The 19,745-nt window shown below is 38.3% G+C and overlaps 2 protein-coding genes across 3 annotated transcripts; one reads left to right on the top strand and one right to left on the bottom strand.

The window, feature by feature from the left end:
* The first annotated feature begins 805 nt into the window (after positions 1-805).
* On the top strand, positions 806-5,616 carry siva1 (SIVA1, apoptosis-inducing factor). Its single transcript, XM_084393337.1, has 4 exons — positions 806-1,083; positions 1,931-2,107; positions 4,239-4,392; positions 5,407-5,616. Exons 1-4 carry the CDS (start codon positions 963-965, stop codon positions 5,453-5,455), a joined length of 501 nt encoding a protein of 166 aa, XP_084249463.1. The 5' UTR covers positions 806-962; the 3' UTR covers positions 5,456-5,616.
* Positions 5,617-12,460: 6,844 nt separating this feature from the next.
* Positions 12,461-18,116, bottom strand: zbtb42 (zinc finger and BTB domain containing 42). Of its 2 annotated transcripts, XM_084393175.1 has the most exons (3): positions 17,985-18,109; positions 17,288-17,424; positions 12,461-16,233 (listed from the first exon to the last, which is right to left on the bottom strand). In XM_084393175.1, exon 3 carries the CDS (start codon positions 16,216-16,218, stop codon positions 14,926-14,928), a length of 1,293 nt encoding a protein of 430 aa, XP_084249301.1. In that variant the 5' UTR covers positions 16,219-16,233; positions 17,288-17,424; positions 17,985-18,109; the 3' UTR covers positions 12,461-14,925. The 2 variants fall into 2 exon arrangements, with proteins under 2 accessions (XP_084249301.1, XP_084249300.1); XM_084393174.1 differs by lacking the exon at positions 17,288-17,424 and having other exon boundaries at positions 17,985-18,116.
* Positions 18,117-19,745: the final 1,629 nt, after the last annotated feature.

The following is a 19,745-nucleotide window of genomic DNA, read 5'->3' as shown; positions in this document are numbered from 1 at the left end:
ACTCCCACACACACACACACACACACACTCAACTAATCTCTGCCACTCCAACACACACACACACACACACACACACACACACACACACACACACACACACACACACACACACACTTAACTAACTCCTGCCACTCCAACACTCACAAACACACACACTCTCAACTAACCCCTGCCACTCCAACACACACACACACACACACACACACACACACACACACACACACACACACACTCAGCTAACCCCTGCCACTCCAACACTCACACACACACACACACACACACACACACACACACACACACACACACACACACATACACACACACACACACACACAAGACAAGATATTATAGCATAAGCACAAAAATGTTGATCTGCGTTCATGCCGTTGGCAGATTTTTTTAATGAAAATCTAAAGCGACTTATGCTGTTTTCCGCCTACTGTAAAGTAGGGCAGTGGGCCTATGCGATTTTGCATGCAGCCCTAGATCAATGTCCAGAAACAACTCATATTTTAATTCTGATCATCATTAAAGTGTTTTTCATAAAATATAATATTTCATGTGTATGCTATGGTGTAGTTGAGGAATTGTGCCGTAAACAGGTTAAAAAGTACTTAATATCCCCCAAAACACAGCGCAAACGTATAGATGAGAAGTAAACGAAACAAATGATATATCATTTGTATTATTAAAAATGTACATTTCTTTATACAGTTTCTCTCTCTAAATGATTGAGGTCATATTGACAACAACATATTAAACCCATTTCCGGCAGGGGGCGCTAAGCGCGTGCCCGCGTCTGTGCGCCACTGAAGCGCGCGAAGAAGAAGAGCCAGAATCCTTAAAGCGCGAACGCGTGTTGTTTTCCTTCACGTCGCGCTGTTGATTAGTTCTGTTGTTAAGTTTGTTTTTTCCTTTTCATCCTCTTTAATCGTTGTGTTTTATAACCTATCGTTTTTAAAATGCCTAAGAGATCCTACCCTTTCAGCGAGAGCTTCTCCTCGCAGTATAAAGTTCATGTTGGCCTGAAGGAGATCAATAACTGTGGCGTTTTTGGACTCAAATACAAACAAGAGATTTACGGTGAGATATGAACATATTTATTACACTTATAACAGCATTAGAGGGAAACATAATACAATGTCAACGATGTAAGTCACTGGAATGTTTTATAATCGGTGTAATCGAAACTATTACTTGTAACATTAGTGATTGATGTTAATTAATAATAATTATACCCAGGTGGTGTTAATGTCCTTTTAAACGATGATTTATTATTGGTCAGTTTTTATTACTTTCATTGCGTGTAATTAAAGTTGCTTTTTAAACATATGAGGTGAATCAGATTCTTAAAGGTCTAACATGATTTATAGTCAAAATATATTATATATATAAATATTGCTAAACTATATAAAATGATTAATCATACCTGCAGGTTATTGTTAAACATTGGTGCTAAACTTTAAGTGTCTTTATTAGGGATGCACAATATATCAGCCGATATATGTTAATTTTTAATGTTATAGTTATCGGCCCAATAAGAAAATCGTGCTGATATATTAAAGCTGATTAATAATGGAGTATTTCCTTCAGCTGAGACGCTTCAGATGTTCATCATGATGGTGTTGAATTGCTTGAAATATGATTGAAATCACTTAAAAAAAGGAAAATACAGTAAAGTGCAACATGTGCAAGTCTGTCATATCGGCTACATAAGCACAATTATGATGTTCTCATTATAATGTTGTGACGTGGATTTTAATGGTGATTTTTAACTTCTGTTTTGTAATCAGGCTCTTAATTCTATAAAAATTTGGATTAAGATTATTGGCCAGTATGACTTCATATCATTCCAAATTTTTCATATCTCTGCATCCCTAATATGAAAGTTTTCCTGATTTGTCTGTATCATCTTTGTTTTGTTGATTAGAAAAGACCAAAAGCCTGCTGTTCACCGGGACCCAAGCCGTGATGGGCCGCATCTGGAAGGCGGACGGGGAGGAGAAGCGTTTGGATCCGGAGCCGGTTCCGGGCCCTCAGACGCTCCTCAGGGGACAGACCCTCATCGGGCTCGACGGGAGACTGAAGAAAGCAGACGCTGGTCCAGGTGAGGTTCTGATCAGCTTATAGTCACGTGTTCAGGGCCGGGTTATGCGCAGGCATTCTGGCACACATCCACGGCGGACCCATTACAATGAGGAAACGTTATTATTCACTTTAATGCTAAAACTATTACTTTATAAATTAATTCAACTTAAAATATCGTCTTTTTAACATTAATCGTTATTATTGGCCACCCTTTACATCTGTCTGTGGGTTTTGCAAATATTTAACCAATGAGAATTATTAGAGCTAAACCTCGCAGCTCCATTGGATCCTCAAGCTGTCAGTCAAACCTCATAACTCCGCCCACCTCTATCATGAATGAAGCCGTTCTGATGTTGAAAAACATGACATTCGCTGGACGAACACTTCCTAGCTTCATTTGAGCTTGATCTTGGTAAAGTGTTAAAATTATGAAACATAAAGCCACGGGGCTATATCAAATTTGGCTTTTTAAAACCTTTTTATTTTATTTTATTTTTTTACTTTTCCTTTTAAAAGTAGTGGTTTTGGTCAGACGGTGTAAGGATCCCAAAATTAGCTTTCACCGATGTCACAATAAGAGGTAAATCCTGTCAGTATAAAAGCCCAGACCAGCACTGCTTAAATTAATCTGAAAGATCCACATTTACTGCCTAATGTCTTGTAATTAATAAAACAACTGGAATAAGACTCTATATAGAGCCGTTACCAATCAGATGAAATTGTGTTTGTGCTGCTGAGGCACAGAAATAATGTTAAACACAACGTGTTTATTGAATTGCAATCATGATCGTGTTGGTAAAAACGGCTCCCTTGCTTTTTTTTTTTTTTTTTGGACTGGTTAATTATGAAGATCTTTATATTCATATCTTAAATTTTCAGGAACAAGTGGATTTTTTTGATTTTTTTTGAAGGGAAAAGAGAATTGAACTTGCCTGACCGGACAACTATCTTAACTTTAGTGACAAAAAATAACCAGGGAAGCATCGAAACGCAATAATGATTGTGATTTATTACATTCAGTGTAGACAGCGATTGATAATGGGGTAATGGTACTAGTGTATTTCTGGTAACAGTCACGTTAGAGACGCATTCGTGGAGAAATCAATATAAATGAGTAACGGCACACATGTAGAAGCTCACAGAAGAAATGTACTGAGGTAAAGTTTTTATCTATAACATGATTTAGTTTAACATAACACAAGTAAGCGAGCTGTTTTGCTGAATATCACGATTGAAAATGTTACATTGAATTTATAGTTCAATAAACAAGTAGCCTAGTTAATGTTAAGTTAGCCTACCGGTACTTACATTTTAGACACACAATATTAACTGTTTTTGTTCTATTTCACCAGTGAAAATGGTTCCTAAGGAAAGCAACAGCAGCGCGGTGTGTTATTACTGAAGGATTCAGCATTTTAAACGAATCTTTTGTATGAATGACTCAATGACTCACTAAGACGGTCACTTGCCGCCACCTACTGGCGGTTTAGTTTCATGTTTTAAGTTTTGCTGTTTTTTTCTTATTTGTATATTCAAACATTTAGGGAAGAGGATTAGGGCCAAGCAATAATAAGATAATAAAACCATCTCGAGATTAAAGTCATTAAGTTTCGAGAAAAAAATCGAAATACAGTCTTGAGAATAAACTCATTACATTTCGAGAATGAACTCAAAATGAATTTATTCTCACGATTATTTTGACTTTTCTCAATTAAATTTTTTTTTTTTTCTCAAATTTGAGTTTAATTTCGCATTATGACTTTAATCTCGAGATGGTTTTATTTTTTTATTATTGCTTGGCCCTAATCCTCTTCCGTATATAAAACCTCAATCTCATAACAATTTGCTTTGTGCTGTACCTGACAGGACCCAAGTTAATCAATATCGAATCAAATTGTGACATTTGTGTCATGCCCATCCCTAGCGTACTGGAGGCAAATGTTGTCTTTTCCTTTTTTTTATTGTTATTTTTTTGGTGTGTGTGTAAGCGAGACTCCTGTGGATCATCCATGCAAGAAAAGATTCTTCAGAATATAATGCATTCACAAAATCTCATGTCTAAATGATTGTGGTTTGTTCCAGGCCTGTGTTCATCACTGGTGAGTGTGTCGTGCTCTAACATGATGTTCTGTGTGTGTGTGTGTGTTCAGGTTGTGCAGCGGCTCCGTCAGCGTGTTGTGTGTGTCAGCGGGTCTCGGGTTCGAGGAGGCCGTGTTCTCAGTGTGAGCGTCCGGCGTGTCCCGTGTGTGTTCAGCAGTGCAGCGTTTGCTCCGAGCGCTTCTGCTCCTTGTGCTCCGTCACTGAGTGAGTTACAGCGCATGAACACTGCTCTAGCTTCAGCCGCTCAGGGGTGTGTTTCCCGAGAGCATCAGCAGTTCAACGAGTGTTTCCTGAAACCATCAATCTAACGAACATTCGCAGAGTTGTGTGTGTGTGAGCGACAGATCTCGACCTGTGGTTAGAGTTTCTAGTTTGCATGACATGTGGACTCAAAGCCTGATCTTGAGCAAAATAAGCAAGCTGACATTCAGTACAACCTGCGTCTTTTATTCAGAGTACATAATGTCTTTTACATCTTTTAGTTTGTCGAGAGATTTAAAGCGTTGTTGTGTGAACGAGCTCTAGTGTGTAAGAACGAGCCTATGATTGAATCTGGAAATAAAGAGAAAAATTAGTAGTCCTCAGATGTCATGTACATAATTTATAGAAAAACATCTAGCGTTAATTCGCTCTCTCACAGATTCATTAAAAGACGTTTTAACTCCACCACATCATTAACCAACGTGGTTGAACGACCAATTTGCGACAATATGGTTTCGGGAAACGGTCGTGACTAGAGAGATGATCTCTTCAACGGTGTGCTATAGTACAGGGTGTCCACGGGGTCTTAAAGTATTAAAAGTTGATCAATCAATTTAGTCTTAAATGCCATTTTCCATTTATATTTGGTATCATCTTTTCATGTATGTCAATTAATTCTCTTGTGCTTCGTTCCCACCCTTCTGCATCATGTTGCATTGATAAGGAGTTATCACACACTACAACTGTTTAGTTGTGCCATCTTACAGTCAATATATAGTCAATGTAAGGTGTCGCCGATGTAACGGTTAAAACTTGAAGTGGTGGGAGGGTCTTAATGTAGGGGGAGGAGTCTTAATGTAGGGGGAGGAGTCTTAAATTGAACTCCATGACTCTGGTCTATACCCTGCAGTGGTGAAGCGGCGAGTTATGTCGCTGTACGGGAAACACACTCCTGACTCTAGTTTCCTGACTGATCCGGGTCTGATGTGTCTACCCGTTCTCTCTCTCTCTCCGCAGTTACAGCGAGCGCTATGAGCGGATCCTCTGCTGTGGATGTTCCTCCTGATGGAGAAGCTCAACTGATGGACGCATGCTGAGATTATTTTTAATGCATTATCAATTAAATGTAAATGAGATTACTATTTTATATATGCTTACATTGTTTCTTGCTCTTTCCCTTGTGTACATACTTATTGAAATAAATACTTGATGTTGATGCTTTCCTAATTGTTGTGTGGAGTCTAAATTATTATTATTTTTTTATACAAAGCAAAATGTTTTCTGATATGCAGTGAAATGTATTTGAGTACATCATCATTAGTAGTGCTGTCATGTGTTGGTCACTAGAGGGCAGCAGCTCAATATAATTCACTAGTGATTCTGGATATTCACCAGCAAAACTTCATTAAATCTGCTTTAATTGTGATGTTTTTTCTTTCAGAATGAAATGGGAATCTTAAAAGTTGTTTAAAATGTAACGATTTGCCTTTGGAAACTTTAAAAAGAGTTGGAAACTTTAAGCTCAATTGGACCCTGAACCCTCAATTTCATTCAGTCATTTTCAGTTGAAGCAACTTTATTCTTCTGAGAAAAAGAAGAAATTTTGATGCTCAAGAAACATTTGATTATCAGTGTTGAAAACAGGTTTGCTGCTTCATATTTTTCACATTTTATTTTTCAGAATTCTTTGACAGCAATTATTTGAAATAGTATCTTGTAACAAATGGTTTTACGGTCACTTTTGATCAATTCAATGCATAATTGCCGAATAAAATTTCTTTCCAAAAACAATTTAATATATACATAATACTGTATATGAAGTCTTTACTGTACATAACTTCTTGGCTTATGACTAAATGTTTCCTCTCATACATGTTATTTTTATGAATATGTACAGTATTTCTTTAAATGCTCTCACTATTAAACATGATCTTCTATCAGTGATTGGCCCGAATCAAGCACACCTGTCTGTAATACATAAGACAGATCCCCGAATAATGATCCAAATTTCTTACAGAAAGCATAATTTGACATCAGAAGACCTGAAATATAGCTTACTAGTTGTATGGACTACTCTTATGATACTTTTACATCTGTTTTGAAGCTTGAAAACTTCATAATTGTGTGGAAGAGTCTTCAGAGCATCTCCTCCAGTGTCCCGCAGACGAAAGACGTGTGAGGAAATGATGACATGATCTTCTAACACAGATCATGATAAAGCAGTCAGATGTTCCTCTACTTTCATCAGGAGCGTTTTATTGAACGTTCTTTAGTGAAATTACTAAATATTTGCTTTAAAATAAACTACAAGCTTGATTTCAAAGTTACAGTAAAAAACCTACAAATTACTGTATTTCACATAGTATTAACTGTAAACTGCTTTACACTATTATACTGTAATCAGTTTTACAGCAATTAACAACATATTTACAGGACTTTATTGGCAACTTTTTTGCTTAATTTTAAAGTTACTGTAAAAAAACAAAACTTACTGTTTCACATACAACAATTAACTGTAAATTGCTTTACAGTATTATGCTGTGATCAATTTGACAGCAATTAACAACATTTATACAGGATTTTATTGGCAACTTTTTTGCTTAATTTCAAAGTTACTGTAAAAAAAACTACAAATTACTGTGTTTCATATACAACAATTAACTGTAAATTGCTTTACAGTATTATGCTGTGATCAATTTTACAGCAATTAACAACATTTATACAGGATTTTATTGGCAACTTTTTTGCTTAATTTCAAAGTTACTGTAAAAAAACTACAAATTACTGTGTTTCATATACAACAATTAACTGTAAATTGCTTTACAGTATTATGCTGTAATCAATTTTACAGCAATTAATAACATTTTTACAGGATTTTATTGGCAACTTTTTTGCCAGTGAATTCCTGTAAATTCTACTGTACTTTTTTTACAGTGTACATGTTCTGTTGTCTGCGCCTTCTCTGCAACTGCCCAGACTTTCATCAGGAGCGTTTTACTGAACCTTCTTTAGTGAAATTACAACAAAAAATCCTGTAAAATATATATTTTTATTGTCTTTTTTTTTTTTTTTTTGCCAGGTAAATACTGTACTTTAGTGAAATTACAAAATATTGCTGTAAAATAAACTACAAGCTTAATTTCAAAGTTACTGTAAAAACACCCTACAAATTACTGTATTTCACATAGACCAATTAACTGTAAATTGCTTTACAGTATTATACTGTAATTTAGACATGAAGGTGGGTAATTGATGGCATGATCTTCTAACACAGATCATAATATCGAGGTCCTGCTGTGGAGAAAGCAGTCAGATGTTCCTCTACATGTTCTTTTGTCTGCGGCTTCTCTGCAGCTGTCCAGACTTTCATCAGGAGTGTTTTACTGTAAAAGGTCAGGGCCGTGGCTTCCGAGGCGGCTCCTCTTTCTCTGCGCCACATGCCAGGGACCCGAAAGCCTGACGGGCCCTGCTGACTCCTGGACCGGCTTAAGTCCAGGCGTGTGGCTCTGAGTCCGGGAACAGCTGTGCTCAGAGAGACAGTGAGACACAGGCCTGCCTCGCTGATGCCTCGCTATAAATACGCCTGTGTGTGTGTGTGTGTGTGTGTGTGTGGTGAAGGGGTGACAGCTGTGTTCGGCTGCTCCTCCATCGTCTTACGCTCTAGTCAAGTCACCTTCATTTATACTGCGCTTTAACAATATAGAGTGTTTCAAAGCAGCTTTACAGTGATAATAGGAGATTACAGTAACAGATTGTTTGGGCTTTACAGCAGCTCTAGAATAAAGTTATTGTCCAGGTAAAGTTAGTTTTTGATTGATTCACTTCCATTGCAAAGATCATTAGTTATTAACTTAGGGTCCGCTAACACGACACCGTTTTAACAGAAAACAGAAAAGCTTTAATGCTTTTAATGGCTCGAGAATGCAAACTTTGAAATAGTTTCCACGGTGCAAGTTTTGAAAACTCTACCATTTTCATGAGTCTTAATAGTTTGCCATGTGTAATTATCCACTATGATTAGAAGGTGTTCTGGTTAGTTGCTAAAAAATTGTGTGCATTTATTGCTAGTTGATATAAGAATGTGTTTTCTTTCTGTTCTGAGTGGTTGCTAAGGTGTTCTGAGTGGTTGTTAGGGTGCTCTGAGGTTGCTAAGGTGTTCTGAGTGGTTGCTAAGGTGTTGCTAGGTTGCTGTTCATGTGTTCAGAGCATTATTAGCTTGTTGATACAAGAATGCATTTTCCAGCTGTTCTCAGTGATTGTTAAGTCATTGCTGGGTGGTTGTTATGGTGTTCTGAGTGGTTGCTAAGGTGTTGCTTGGTGGTTGTTCATGTGTTGTGAGCATTATTAGATTGTTGATACAAGAATGTATCATCTAGCTGTTCTGAGTGATTGCCAGTGTGATTGTGGGTTAAGGTGTTTTTGTTGGATACGGAGGATATACAAACAAAAAAGTACCAAAAGGTACAGTGGTACATTTTTAGGCATGGTACCATGTTAGGTCTACATACTGTTCTTTGAAATATTTTGTATGATTGTGCATGAATATTAATAATCAGATGTGTTTTCTAGCTGTTCTGGGTGGTTGCTAGGGTGTTGCTGGGTGGTTGCTTTTATTGTTCTGAGTATTTTTTTATAGTTGCTATAAATAAATATTTTGTTTATGATGGTGCATGAATATAATAATCATATGTGTTTTCTAGCTGTTCTTACTGGTTGCTTGGGGGTTCTGAGTGGTTGCTAGGGTGTTGCTAGGGTGTTCTGAGTGGTTTCTAAGGTGTTGTGAGCCTTTTTAGCTTTTTGACACAACATAAAGGTTTGGTACATTGGTATTAACATGATTTTTAAGCATGGACTACATGCTGTTCTTTGAAATATAATATGTACAATGTTGCATGAATATAATAAACGTGTTTTATAGCTGTTCTGAGTGGTCGTTATGGTGTTGCTAGGGTGTTCTAATTGGTTAATACGTGTTTTTTTTTTTGTTTTTTTTTACAGTGGCTCATTCAGCACATAGAAGCGCCATACTGATATGTATGGTATTATCATGATTTCTGTACCATGTTTTGATAGTGCTGTTTTGTAAAATACCTTGGAAATGCATTAGTGCATGAATACAATATCATGGTAGCCTATTTATCAAAGTATCATAGTATGAGCATCTCATACCGTCACTGTATGACCTCACAGTGCTAATAAGGTGACATTGAGGATATATCGACTTGAAGTTAATTATATAAGACACAAAGGTCTCGTCTCTGACAGAGCGTTGCTCGAATTCCTGTTTTCTGTGCATGTGTGTGTGTGTGTGTGTGTGTGAGGCTGCATCGCTCCTTTTCAAGTGTGACCACCTGTCTTTTGTTATGAGGTAAATAAATAAATAAACATGGCCAGGCACCAGATGTCCCCGGCCGTGCGTTCAGAGGTCAAGGTCTCCCACCGCTGGCCTTGCGAGGTGAAGACATCCAAGTTTTCAACTTCACTTCTCCTACAAAGACTTCCTGTCGTCTGGGGAATACATGCAAATGTGCTAGCTGTGGTGAAATGGAAATTACATGAAGCTTTTTGATAAGCGAGGGCAAAACACACATCTAATTAAGTCAAAGAGACGACAGCGCGCTCATCAAAGAGTACAACTAGTCATGGCGTGCTTGTTTCTCATTTGCTAGCTGTCTAGTCCAGTCCTTCAGCTGTTTCATGCTCAAGGATGCAGATTTTAAATGGACAGCACAATCATTTATGGCAGAAAATCAAATGTCCTTATAATCAATAGAAATTAAAACAATGTGCAAAATGATGTGACATACAAAATATTTTATTTTTAGAACATTCATTAATTTAATATATTTCCCCACACAAACTCACAAGTAAACCGATATTTAATATCATCTAGATAAAATATTTATTGAGTTTTGCCAGAATTTGACTGGAAACATATTCTAGCCTGATTTGAGTTGCTGGGGGTTGCTAGGGTGTTCTGAGTGGTTGCTAAGTGGTTGCTAAGGTGTTGCTAGGTGGTTGCCCAGGTGTTGTGAGCATTATTAGCTTGTTGATACAAGAATGCATTTCTTAGCTGTTCTGAGTGATTGCTAGGGGGTTTATATGGTGTTCTAAGTGGTTGCTAAGGTGTTCTGAGTGGTTGCTAAGGTGTTGTTAGGGGGTTGCTAGGAAGTTGTGAGTGGTTGATAAGGTGTTGCTAGGTGGTTGCCCATGTGTTGTGAGCATTATTAGCTTGTTGATACAAGAATGCATTTTCTAGCTGTTCTGAGTGATTGTTAAGGCGTTGCTGGCTGGTAGTTATGGTGTTCTGAGTGGTTGCTAAGGTGTTGCTAGCTGGTTGCCCATGTGTTCTGAGTATTATTAGCTTGTTGATGCAAGAATGCATTTTCCAGCTGTTCTGAGTGATTGTTAAGTCATTGCTGGGTTGTTGCTAAGGAGTTGCTGGGGGTTGCTAGGGTGTTTAGAGTGTTTGCTAAGGTTTTGCTAGGTGGGAGCCTTTGTTTTGTGAGCATTATTAGCTTGTTAATACAATAATGCATTTCATAGTTGTTCTGAGTGATTGGTGAGGTGTTGCTGGGTTGTTGCTACGATTTTTTACAGTAGCTCAGTTAGCACATAAATATGTCATTAATGGAAAAAAAAAAGTGAGAGCATGGTATTATCCTGATTTGTGTTCATGTTAGAAAGGTAACGAGAAAGAAGACAACATATTGTATTATTTCCATTTACTGTAGTTTTTTCATTGCTGTCCGACCCCATCAGAAACCACCACCACTTTCCTAATTGTAAGACTGATCTCCAGGTGAAATGTTAGTTGATTAAACCGCAATCATCCGGGCCTCCAGTTTAAATCCTAGATTTCCAGACGCGCCGTCACACACACACACACACACACACACACACACACCCTTATTTACACGCCTTTCCCTTTAACCGGGTATACAGCGGTTCGCTGAGCTTCAGGCCAGAACTCGAGAGCTGGAACCGGACAATAGACACACTGAACTACAAACCACAGACAAAAGATCCGGGGTTTGATGGGGGTCGTTCCCCCGGAGCGTGTGGTCTCGATGGGGGAGGCCATGGGAATCACACCGCAGAGCAGCTGGATGTCTTTACATGTGCGCCCGGAGAATAATTAGGGTCTCACTCGCTAAGAAAATGACCAGTGAATTGGCTTTTGAGATTCCGAATTAGCCACGCATTTCTTTTCCTGCTCCTGCGTGAATTGTTTGTTTGCTCGGAATGCAAATGAGCGTCCAGTGAAGGAGGCGTTCTTTCGTTTAGGAAACGCTGAACGAGGAAGTCGAACACGAAAAACTGAGTAAAGTTGCAGGTTCACTTCGCACTGCACCTGCTTCATATCTGGTAGTGTGTGTGTGTGTGTGTGTGTGTGTTATTCCCTCCCCTTCCACATCATCGGTATTCAGGAGAAGCCGCAGTGTTTTCAGTACACACATCCACACCGACAGACGACTGACGTGAAACTCCTTGGAAATATATTTGAGGTCATTCATTCATCCCTGATTCCCATGCATGTGACCAATGGGTTTCCACACTTTTCAAGTAGAGGTTCTCCATGGAACTTTAGAAAGGTTCCGTCAGCCGCTTCATATTAGCTAAAGAACTATATTAGCTCTATTATTAGAGCTATCTAATATAGCTAACTGTATTAGCATATTAGCTCCCATCACTTTATGGATTTAATTTTGTTTTATACTTTTATCACTAGAAAAAATTGAAAAGCATTACATGTGAAAGTATTATAGAATCATTTAAGAACTACTATAAAACAACATTTAATCTTTTTTTCTAAGAGTGACCTGGGATAAAAAAAATGTTTTAATAAAGATAACACTCAAAAAAAGCAATGAAATAATTGAGCTGAGCAGAAGCTGTGAATTTATAGTAATTATAGAAATTTCCAAGATTTTAGTAATTTTCATGTCTTTTTTTTAAGAGTTTTTAAAGAAAATCTTTTTTTATTGGTTAATCATTGTTCTCCTGGTTCTTCAGTAAATCAATGTCGCTTGAGCATCTTTAAAAAAACAAAAAAAGACCAACACAATAATTCCACAGAAAATGATGTTTAATCTACGCTTAATCTAAATAAGGATCTAGATAAAGATTGTCACATTTTCACAGCACAAACAAACGGGCAGAAAAGTCAAATGTGTCTGAAGAAGAAACAAAGAAAGAAAGAAACAATGAAAAAAAAAGAAAGAAAGAAAGAAAGAAAAAAAAGCAAGCGCACACAAACAAACAAACAAAGAATCAAAATAAATTACCAAAGAATTCCAAGCAAAATCAAATCCAACAGATTGTCATCTACATTCACTAAAAGACTTACAATCAAGCTTTTGTTTCCTATAAAATATGTTTTTTGTTTATCAAAAAATTATATTACATCTAATGGCACTTCTACAAAGTCTATTAAAAAGTCTCAACTTAGTATCATCTTTCATTTTACAAGTCAAAATTCTCAGATACAGTAACATTTTGCACAAGAAACAAACCAATAAATATTACTTATGATTATACAATTTCACAGTCTGAACCTTAGAAGACAATAATCCAGTTTTAATGTACATGTACAGCCGGCGTTCTGACGCACAATTCCAGAATCATTATGGAAATCTGACAGTAAAGTCATGCGGAAATCCTTCTCTCTTCTTCCGGTCCATGATGACGAGTTCATTATTGCATCCATATATTGGCTGAATGTTGCTTTGAACATTAGAAACATAGTTGTGATCATGTAAATACATCAAATAAAGAAAAGATTTTCACTGAAATCCACAAATCAACTATAAATAACCAGCTTTACTTGCCCACGAACTTGATTTTACGTGATATTATTTTTGCACAACTGAAAACACAAACAAACAGAAATAGATTTGTGCAGTTAAATGGTAAGAGATGAAGAAGTGAAGCGCGTCCGTCGACAGAATGAGACACAGGTGTGCTTCATAAGCAGGACGGCCTCATTAATGTGTTTTTCAGGTAGATTATTATTATTAGTCTTCAGGACTCGCGGATGTTTGTGCTTGTGAACCAACAGAACTGGAAGACTCAGAGCTCAGTCATTCTACACTCTAAGCCAAATGTGATAAATAAAATACATATTTACAATAAATATACAGTTAGAAATAGCAGCCTACAGTGTATGAGTGTTGTGTCTATCACAGAAGTGCTTGATAGTCAAACTTCATTCGATAAGCTTCGTTTGCGATGACGAGTCAGGTTCTGATCGATTATCCCGATATTAGAGAGCAAATATCAGCACAATCACGCTTCTACGCTTTAAATGCAAAACCCTGAACCAAAAACACACTAATAAATAATAACTAATCAAGTTTATCAGGACCGACAGCAGAACGTGGATTTTTTTTTAGTGCTAGTTATTGTTATAAACATTCTGTCCTGTTGAACCGTTCAAAGTCAAGAAAACACGAGCGGTGGTTCAACCGTACGTCTGTTTGCAGAAAGATAAAGAGAGATTCAACATATAAAACAAAGAAAAGTAGATGTTAGTGAAACAGAGAATCAATGTTCTTCAGATATTAGTATAAACTCATGGAGACGCTGCGATCTGATGAGGGTCGGTTCAGATGTGCACGTCTCCTCTATGAACACACAGCTGAACGTGTGCAGTTATCAGAGAAATGTGACGACAGTAGCTTTAAAAGGCAAAGAAATGTCTCTTTAAATGTTCAAGTGCAGAACTTTCAGTAACGAAGGCCTTCAGGAGACAGAGCAAACTCGAACCGCTTATATGAATAAATCTGCCTGGACTGTGTGTGTGTGTGAGTGAGAGTGTGTGAGAGAGAGAGAGAGAGAGTGTGTACGTGTGTGAGAGTGTGTGTGTGTGTGTGTGTGAGTGTGTGTGAGAGAGAGTGCGTAAGTGTGTGTGTGAGAGTGTGTGTGAGTGAGAGTGTGTACGCGTGTGTGTGAATGAGTGAGAGTGTGTACGCGTATATGTGTGTGTGTGTGTGTGTGTGTGAGAGAGAGGGTGTGTGTTTGAGAGTGCGTGTGTGTGTTTGTTTTTTTGTGTTTGTGTGTGAGTGTGTGGGTGTGTGTGAGAGAGAGAGTGTGTGTGTCTGTTTATTTGTGTTTGTGTAAGGGTGTGAATGAGTGCGTGTGTGAGGGAGGGAGTGTGTGTGTGCGATTACGCACAAATGAATGAAATCATCAACCATACAGTACATCTTCATAACTCAAAATAATGGTCAAGTAATATGTGATAAATTACAGCAGATATGAAATCAAATCTTCTGGACGGAGCTGCATAACCATTTTATCAGTGCGTTGCATGTTCACACACACACACACACACACACACACACATATACATATGCATGTGTATTTATATATGGTGAGTCTCAAAGTCCCAAGTGCATCAAATGGTTGATTGCCAGAGACACAATCGTGTCAATAAACAAATTTCTGCCGATTGCAAAACACCGGATGTTATATTATTATTATTATTATTATTATTATAATATTATCACAGCTTGCTTCACAAGCGAGCTTCATTCATCCGATGGCCAGTGTTTTGACGAGTCCGCAGTGGAACTTGCGTATGTGCCGGTACAGATCTCCAGACTGTGTGAAGCGTCTCTCACACCACTTGCACGCGTGCGGTTTCTCGCGAGTGTGAACCACGGCGTGCCGACTCAGGTTGTGCGAGTACTGGAAACTCTTCCCGCACTGTCCGCACGTGTACGGCTTCTCCCCGGAGTGTGTGCGCTCGTGTCGTTTGAGCGTGTACATGCAGGAGAAGGTCTTCCCGCACTGACCGCACGTGGGAACGGATCCGTCGGGAGAGAGTTTGGAGCGAACGCCGTCCTTTTCCCGGAAGTGAGCGCTGAGGTGCATCTGAAGCACGTGTGGGCTCGGGAAAACCTTACTGCACAACGGACACACGCACACTTGCTGGCCTCCCGTCGGGAGAAGAATCCCGCTGGATGTGGAGATATCCGAAGACGCGAGATCGTCCTCGTCTTCGCCTTCGCTGTCTCCGAGCTGGCGCTCCGAACGCACACGCAATCCCTCGTCCATCAGCTCGTCGTCCACAGGGAGCAAACCGGACTTGTTTCCCGGGAAGAGTTCAGCGAACCCTGTCACCACTGAACTCCTGGCATTATTCCCAAAGCGCTGGCTCTCCGGGCTCTCCGGATCACCGTCCTCCTGCTCTGACAGCAAGTCATGTTCATCTTTAACAAGTGTCTCGGTGTCCTGCTGCTGGCTGTCGAGGGCCAGCTGTCCCGAAACACACGCGTCGTCTCGGAGAGGCTTGAAAGACAAATCCAGCGCGCAATCCGTGTCATCCGACCTTTGGGAACTCCTGACATCCGCTTTTGTCTTTCCAGCTGTTCGGACACAAACCTCGGCCTCTGCTGACACATAATTGACACTTACAAGATCCGGGTGACCGTTCGCCTTCTGCCCGATCCCGTCGCACATCTCCTTATCCTTCAGTTTTCCCTTACACACCTTCACGATGTCGTACATGTGTAGATAGCTAGCGGCGGCTAGGACGTCCTCGACGGGAAGACTTCCCAATGCGAGCTTTCCTTCATACATGAATTCAAGAAGCAAACCGAAAGCCGGCGCCGTCACGATGTCGCTGTTTAGATGCACGAGGTCCCATTTTTCCGGCTGATCCCGGTAGAAGAGGTGGAAGAACATGCTACACGAGGCCAGGACGGACCTGTGCGCTTTGAACCGGGCCGGTCCCACCAGAACGGTGCAGTCGCAGAGGAACCCTTGCTGTCTCTGCTGACTCAGGCACGCAAGCAACTGCCGGCTATGCTCTGGGAACTCCATTCTTATGCCGGGAACCTGCCGGAAAACAGGAAAAACTGGATGTTAAATAAACGCTGGGTAGCCATTCATAACGTGCAGACTTAACGACGGGCCGCTGGAGACAAACAAAAGTGGACACACGCGTTTTCAGTCGACGGAAAACTTGATCTCAAGCGCTGGAAATCACTTCTAATGCGACACACACTCACACACAGACACAGACACACTCACACTCACACTCACACTCACACTCACACACAGACACAGACACACTCACACTCACACACACTCACACACACTAAGGATCAGTTGGAGACCAGTTAGTTGAGCCAGATGATTTAACAAACCACTTCTAATGCAACACACACACACACACTCACACAGACACTCACTCACACACACACTCATGACAGACAGTAATGCCATAATGCATTAAAAACAAGTTGAAACAAACTAAAGTGGAGCCAACCTGCTGCAAACCAACCATTTTCAGTCTACAAAAAACTTTTATCTGAAGCACAGAAAATCACTTCAAATGCAACACACACTCTTACTCTCTCTCTCTCACACACATGCACACACACACACTCTCTCTTACTCTCTCTCTCACACACACACACGCTCCACTGATGCCAGACAGAAGTAATGCCATAATGCATTAAAAATGAATTAAAAACAAGCTGTTTTTAATGCATGTCAGATGAACAGTCTACAAAGAAAATCACTTCTAATTCAACACATACAAATTCGAAACATTCAGCCATAATGCATTAAAAACAAGTTGAGACAAACAAAAAGTGGAGCCAACCTGCTGCAAACCAACCATTTTCAGTCTACAAAAAACTTTTATCTCAAGCACAGAAAATCACTTCAAATGCAGCACATAAAAAGTCGAATTATTAAAGCAAGTGGTGTTCACATTCACAAGCTGCGTTTATAAACGCGTGTCAAACGAACAGTGAAAGAAAACCCACTGAACACATTAAAAGCAAGTTGTGTTTCCAAGCTGTTTTCTTCATCACATCAGCTGTCAGAAACAGTCGAACAAACACAACCTGTTGTTAAACTATAACAAACAGCATCAGCTCACCCTCTCCTGTATCAGATCTCACACAGTTGATCTTCAGGTTGAGCTTTCCATCAAACCGCAGAGAATGAGAATAATCATCCAGACATGCGCAAACAGCAGCTCACATCTCCAAACACCAGCAAAACACGGTTTAACATCTAAAACACGACATTAAAGAAGAGAAAAGAAGAGTTCAGAGCAGCAGAAGACTGAACGCAGACGATCGAGAGAAGGCGCGCGTGTGTGTGTGTGTGTGTGTGATCTGGTAGAGTCAGCTGCTCTGACATCAGCCTCAAATCTCCAGCTGTGTCTTTATGCCATATGTTCATCTGAGAAACCGCAAACTTCTCTGACTTTACGCTCTTTAACGCGTTGTGATATTAACGTGATATTCACAGACAGACGCGTCGCGCTGATATTAAAGTTTCTGACGCACGCACAAGCTCATGACGGGACACTTTTGTTTAAAACGAGCGTTAGAACAAGAGCGTTGCGCATTAGACAAACGACAGAGGAACTTTTACGCGTCTTTTCTCCTTCTTTAGTCGTTTAATTCACACTTTATACGCAGATCGTTCACTGAACACACATCGCGAACGTCCCGATGTGAAGCGCGGCAGCGGAACTCGCGGATCAAACGCGCGCGCGCAGATACAATGTTTCACATTGAATGCATTAAAGTCCATATTAAAACTCATAAATAGATATCTATACTCACTGTCGCGTCATCAGCAGGACCCGCGCGCGCTCATGGTGTGAGTCCAGATGTTGGAGTCTCTGGGTCTATTCCTCGAGTCTCTCTGGTGCGCATGAAACACTCAGCGCTGCGTGTGTGTGTGTGTGTGTGTGTCAGGCAGGTTGTTAATGGTCCAGTCTCGCGATAACACCAGTGTACTGTACTTCAGGACAAACTCACACTGGGGCAGTAAGTAGCAGTGATCACTTAAAAGACAGCTGTGCCACTCAGTCTACATTTATAAAAGATCATTTGTGTATGTTTTTGATATAATGCAAGTCATATATATATATGTGTGTGTGAATTATTAATGAAGATTTTTAATTATTTTTTAAATTTTATTAAATTATTTATATATTGTTGTCAAGTTTTTTTTTTTTTATCCGAAATGTTCAACTGGGTCTTATAATTTTGTAAAGAATTTTTACATTTTGTTATTATTTTTTTGTTATTTATTAATATGTTATTTATATATTGATTTCAAGTTTACATTAAAAAAAAAAAGATTTTACTTGTTCTTAAGTTTTATTTAAGAAAAAAGTTTAAATATTTTTTATTAATTATTAATATATTTTTAATATATTGTTTTCGAGTTTAAATGAAAAAGTTTAAATGAAAACATATTCCAGATTTTCAATTTGGCTTAGCTTTTTTACTTTTTTTGTTACATTTTTAATTTATTAATATAGTACTTATATATTATTTCCAAGTTTAAATGGAAAAAATCCAAGATTTTCAACTTTAATATAATTGAAATTTAATGTTGAGATTATATATATACACACACACACGCACACATTTTGAGGGTTATTCACAAGTTACAATATCTGCATTAATTGTATATTCACTTATCTTTATGGGTTTTAGTATATGCATTTGAATCTTGAGTTTTTTCAAACTTTTAAATATGACTCATAGCAGGTGCATTTTTTTTTTTCAGATCTGATTTCTCAGGTTAGAACACAAGCTGAAAATAAGAGACATTTGCAACATGTAAGTGTATAATTAGAAGCAGCTCATTGTTGCTCTCACAGATTTGTTGTGTGCTGAAAGAGAGTTTCTGGGATCTAATCGAAGATAATCCTGCTCCGAGCTGGAATGTCTTGGCACCGACTCGCCCTCGAGTCTCCCTGAAGTTACTCTGAGCCTTCATCTAAACTACAGTAAATACAAGAGTGCTTTCTGGACTCACTGCTTTCCTATCGGTACATGTTATATTGTTCACACGCATATACAGTGGGGTCCAAAAGTCTAAGAACAAGTTGAAAATATGGGATTTTTTTCCCCATTCCAAATTGGAAATAATTTATTAATAATATATTAATAAATCATTAAAAAATACATTTAAAATGTAAAAGTTGAATATCTGGGATTTAAAAAATAATAATAATAATTAAACCGGTAAATAATATATTAATAATATATTAAGAAATTATCAAGAAATTAAATGTAAAATAATGTAAAATAAAAAAATAAAAATCTATAAGACCAAGTTTAAAATCTTTTTTTTTTTTTTTTTTTTTTTTTACTCGGAAATAATGTAGCCTACTAATAATATATTAATAAATAATTTAAATGAAAAAGTATTATTAAAAATCTAAGACCAAGTTGAATTTTTTTTTTTTAAATTTGTAAACAATATGTAAATAATTTATTAATAAATAATAAAAAAATATTTAAAAAAAATTCTAAGACCAAGTTGAAAATCTGGTATTTTGTTCATTTTAAATTAAAAACAATATA

This window comes from Rutilus rutilus (assembly GCF_951802725.1).
Source record: "Rutilus rutilus genome assembly, chromosome: 21".
Lineage (NCBI taxonomy): Eukaryota > Metazoa > Chordata > Actinopteri > Cypriniformes > Leuciscidae > Rutilus > Rutilus rutilus.
This window is presented reverse-complemented; position numbering and strand designations above follow the sequence as displayed.

What these genes read in the sequence shown, in the direction of transcription:
- siva1 (XM_084393337.1), top strand. Translation starts at nt 963, where the DNA reads ATGCCTAAGAGATCCTACCCTTTCAGCGAGAGCTTCTCCTCGCAGTAT. An exon ending in ATACAAACAAGAGATTTACG is followed by an intron (nt 1,084 to 1,930) that starts GTGAGATATGAA and finishes TTTGTTGATTAG; the next exon opens with AAAAGACCAAAAGCCTGCTG. An exon ending in GAAAGCAGACGCTGGTCCAG is followed by an intron (nt 2,108 to 4,238) that starts GTGAGGTTCTGA and finishes GTGTGTGTTCAG; the next exon opens with GTTGTGCAGCGGCTCCGTCA.
- zbtb42 (XM_084393174.1), bottom strand. Translation starts at nt 16,218, where the DNA reads ATGGAGTTCCCAGAGCATAGCCGGCAGTTGCTTGCGTGCCTGAGTCAG.